General features: G+C 45.1%; 1 protein-coding gene across 1 annotated transcript; it reads right to left on the reverse strand.

The window, feature by feature from the left end:
* Positions 1-379: 379 nt before the first annotated feature.
* On the reverse strand, positions 380-3,713 carry rasl11b (RAS-like, family 11, member B). The gene is made up of 4 exons (XM_083648446.1): positions 3,433-3,713; positions 3,215-3,271; positions 3,013-3,089; positions 380-2,417 (listed from the first exon to the last, which is right to left on the reverse strand). Exons 1-4 carry the CDS (start codon positions 3,545-3,547, stop codon positions 1,929-1,931), a joined length of 738 nt encoding a protein of 245 aa, XP_083504572.1. The 5' UTR covers positions 3,548-3,713; the 3' UTR covers positions 380-1,928.
* Between the last annotated feature and the right edge of the window lie 878 nt (positions 3,714-4,591).

Genomic DNA, 4,591 nt, shown 5'->3' on the forward strand with positions numbered 1-4,591 from the left:
ATGAACATAGTATTATGGAAAGTACTGGAAAATCCTTGAATTTCATTTTGTAATGTCTGCATGAACGCTGGTTATAATGAATATGATTAACACTCTTATCCCCTAGGGTTAGATCAACAAAGGAGGGAGCAGTTAATTCGGAATAGAAGATACTTATGACTGTTGAGATAAACTGATTTATATAAAAGAGAACTAAGATTAGATTTTCTGTTTCAGGAAAACCAGGAACATCGAGGGAGACATCGAGTTCAAGACAAAGGAACATTTCAATAAAACAGACAGTTTAGCAGTGAGAAAGGATATTGATTTAATGAATGAAGTGGGATGGATGAGTGTGTGAACGAATGTGAGTGTGCAAGATGGAGGCGAGATACTGGAAGCCATCAAGAGGACACTTCACTAGCATCTGACCTGGGGAGGAGCCAATGGGAAAGCCATGATGACATCATTTGAATAGTGTCTGAATTGTTATAAATAAATGATAGAGCACACTTGTATAGGATGGAGCCAATGGAGAAGACGATGACATCAATCACGGCAAATATTTGAACTGCTAATGAAATTGATGTTGTATTGTATGTACTTTGTATATAATGTTGAAAAGTGAAGTGTATGATTGTAGTGCAATGTTTCATATGTTATAAGTCATGTATAGTGTCTAAGCTTAGCAATGATAGCATGCTATAGTTGTAATGAGATCCAACAACTTTAAACTGGTAGATTAGGCCAATCTATCAGAAGTATATTATGTAAATAACTTGGATTAGTACGGAGTCCATCATTACATGGAATGATATAGCAGTAAGGCACATTTCAAATACAGGCTTCATTAAGTGATGTCCCAAAAGCAAAGAGAGGGGGTCGCAGAGGACTTCTCTAGACTGTACACAGACAGAGTTTATAATCTGCATGTATTTGAAATATTTATAAACCACTGCATTCTATAGAGAGGAGTACACAGTTGGATTCGGAATATGGTAACGTAAAGTGTACTTCTTTTAACAAGAATGTATATATCGGCATGGGATGATGAATACTACTAAGAGTAAGTTGAAATGCAATATAACAACTTCTAAATAAAATAGTTTTACTGTTAATAAGTAAAAAGAGGAGGGAAACTGTAGAGAGAATTTAGATGTTGTTATACCCCCTCTAGCGTAGGGGGCGCTAAGTGCATAAAGCTACTCTTTGTTGTGGGACTTCAGAGGAAGTCCATAAAAGGAAGTGGTTAACAGGAAGAAGGGGTCATTCCTCAGGAGCAGAGAGAGAGAGGGGGGTGAACCACAGTGCTGTGAGACTTTGTATTTGTAAATAAACCTTTTGTAATACTTTTACCTTCTAGTTGCATTGGTTTTCTAAACTTAGAGTTAAATTCTTACGACAGTATGCACTGCCAGATATTGACAGACGAGAGACTGAACATGCAGACTGCTGCACAGGGTCCTGGCTCGAGTGGCTGGTATGTCAGACAACGCCAGCATTTACCTAGCGATGCCGCTGGATAAACATTGAAACTGTCACAATAGACAACGGCTGAAAATAAACGGTGATGTCCTTCAGAGCTGCTGTTGCCAGGTTTGATAGAGTTTCTCAGTTTATAGGCTGGGCTTCATTCAGCCCCAGACTGCTGCCTCTCTCTGTGTGTCTATCCACTCCTGAAGAGATGAGCGCCTCAATACTGCTGCTCCTCACACACAGACTCTGTCAGAGTGTCTCAGGCAGGACGGGCCGGTTAGAGAGCATTACCTCTGTCAAGGCTCATCTGCTTCCCTCGTGTCATGCTATGGAATCTACCACCTGCCCTCTGCAGCCACAGCGGAAGGGGACTCCAGTGGAGAAGCATGAATCTCCTCTGTCCTCCTTTCGCCTCCAATGCTTTCTTTTCATCTGTGGCCATTCTGGACCACTTTCAAATCGACCCGCCCTCGTCACACGGAGGTGACAGTCCGGACCTTGGCAGACAGCGCTTGCTTGAAGCGCCTCTTCAGGTCTTGCATGTTGGGAGACTTGGGCCTGGGGATGAGCGGGGAGCGCTTCTTCTCTGTGGTGGCACCGGCTGAGGGGAGGGTGGCGGGGGGCTGCTGCTTAGCGAGCTGGCAGCACAGCCTGTGGAAAGCCCCGTGCACCTGGCTGTAGTCCTCGCTGGCGGACACCTCGTAAAACAAGCAGCCCAGTGTTCCTGCCAGCGAGGGCCCCTGCTGGGAGTCCACGCGCCTCAGGTGCAGCAGGTCCGCCTTGTTGGCCAGTAGGATGACCGGGGGCATGTTGGCACCGCCCGCGCGCACGATCAGCTGGTGCAGCTGGTCGATCAGGTCGAAGGTGCAGCGGTCTGTCACAGAGTAGACCAGCACCACGGCGTCGGCCCACTGGATGGAGCGGGTCACATGGTCAGGGAGACTGACGCCATTATCGGTCATCTTTGGAGGGAGAAAGAGGGAGATTAATTAAAGCACAGCCCAGTAGACTTCCTTAGAAATATACATTTTAACAATTATAAGCCGCAAATTCTGCCCTAACCTAAAAACCATGGGTGAATGGAATTCAAACCAGATTAAACATTTCCTAACATTATGCAATTGGTCTTTTGTAATGGATGGAATGCTCTCAGAGGCAGACGAGAGCTATAGTATAGGGTTACTCCTCCACTGCTGAGTGAGTGAGAACAGTGAGGTGTGGGTGATGGAGGAGTCAGTCTGGATCGGGGTATCACTTACTCTGGCCTCAGACGTCCATTAGTCTAAATGGGAAATTAGACAGCCAGACTGAAGGACTCTTTAGAGAGAGAGAAAAAATCTCTTCAGTTTTGGACCAGTGCCAAACCAAAGGAAGCTTGGATGAGTCTAACAGGCAGAGTGGACCTCTGCCCAGATGGCATATTATGTAGCTTGTGCTGTGCCCGTAGCCTACTGGCAATTCTCTCTTTTATATTGTAAACGGCTCTCTTTCTATCAATTTAACAATATCCTACCGATAACAACAGCCTGCAATGAGCGGGGTTTGACGAGATCTTACCTCCACACCAGGAGTATCCTGAACTTGGATGGCCACTTGCTCTCCATCCACCTGGACTTCTCTTGAATACAGATTACCTGCAGACAGACAGGGCAAAGCAAAAAGATTTAAACACCAAGGACCATGTTTCACCATCTTGGAGAACAAAGGCATTTCGCTACAATATCCCGTGGGATTAACGTTATATTGCTCTGTAGCTCACCAGCATTCCGCTCATAGTCTCCGATGAAGCGTCTCGTTAGGAATCTCACCACCAGCGCTAAATTAAACAAAAGAGAAAACAGAATATCAGACAAACTATACAATATAAAAGAGTCTCTCCAAGTGCGCAAATGTCCCCACAGTGCTACGGAGACGCTGCGTTCAGGACGCACTGCTTAATTTGTTATTGTTAACAATTACATTGTTAGGCTATTTTACCTGTTTTCCCAACTCCGCTTCCTCCAATCACAGCTATCTTGATAACGCGATTGGGCACCGAGTGTTCGGCTGTTTGGTACTCCGCGATAGTTGTCATGTTTTGGATCAGACGCATTTTGCCCGGTTTTCAATTTCCGTCAAAAACAACGAGATGGGTTGGGGGGAACTATTTTCTTACAGCCCTTGCGTAAAGTCTAAAAGTCTTGTCCAGATCTGGTCGTTCTCGGATGAAGCCTTGGATTAAGTTATTCCTGTATGACTGGTTGCATGGAGGTAGTGCAGAGAAGGGGCTGGCTGTGTGTGCTGGTGAAGGAGCGCAGCGCGGCTTTTATAGCGCTGTAGCGCTGCTCACATCTGATTGGCTGCTGCTGCTGTCTCCCCTCGCCTCCCGGCCCCCCCTACACGTGGATAAGGCAAGCTCAACACAAGGTAGAAATACTCCTGCAGGTGGCTGAACTGACAACAATTCCTGCTATACAGTGGAGGTTATTATGATACGAAGGATACAACACAAATATCACAGCAAAACTATATTCTTGTAATAATATGAGATTAATAATTCATATTATAGTGATACCATGGGAGAGTAAAAAAAATGCAGTGAAATAATTCTGTAGAATAAGGTCACTACTAAACTATATATTTTTATATAGGAATATTAAGTAGGCACAGTAGTTTTTCCTTGGAGATAGCACAGACAAATCAAACTATTCCCCCTTAAATAAACCCCAAACAGCCTGCGGCTGCCAACCTATGGAGGTCATAAATGAGGTCCATGTTGGTCATCCTAATAATTCAGTCAACAACGTTTTTGTGTGTTTGCTTCATATTTGTGCACATGTTTAGCAGCCAGACCCTGCTCGTGCAGTCTGGGCCTGGAGTTGGGTTACAGCTGGGGAGCTGTTGAGGCATGCCCCTAAAGCTGTGAATCTTCCACACAGGGGGTTAATGCTCCCTGATGTTGGACCCCCCCCCCCCCCACACACACACACACACACACACACACACACAGCTCACCAGAACTCCTGTAAGCATAAGATGTGAGAGCTCCAGTCCTCATACCAAATTATTGACACCAGGCAGGGATGGGCGTACTCGAGTACTCATTCATAACATTACTATATTCGAGTAACATTTACTTTACCATTTGAGTACTCAC

This window comes from Poromitra crassiceps (genome assembly GCF_964638095.1).
Source record: "Poromitra crassiceps genome assembly, chromosome: 12".
NCBI classification, from domain to species: Eukaryota; Metazoa; Chordata; class Actinopteri; order Beryciformes; family Melamphaidae; genus Poromitra; species Poromitra crassiceps.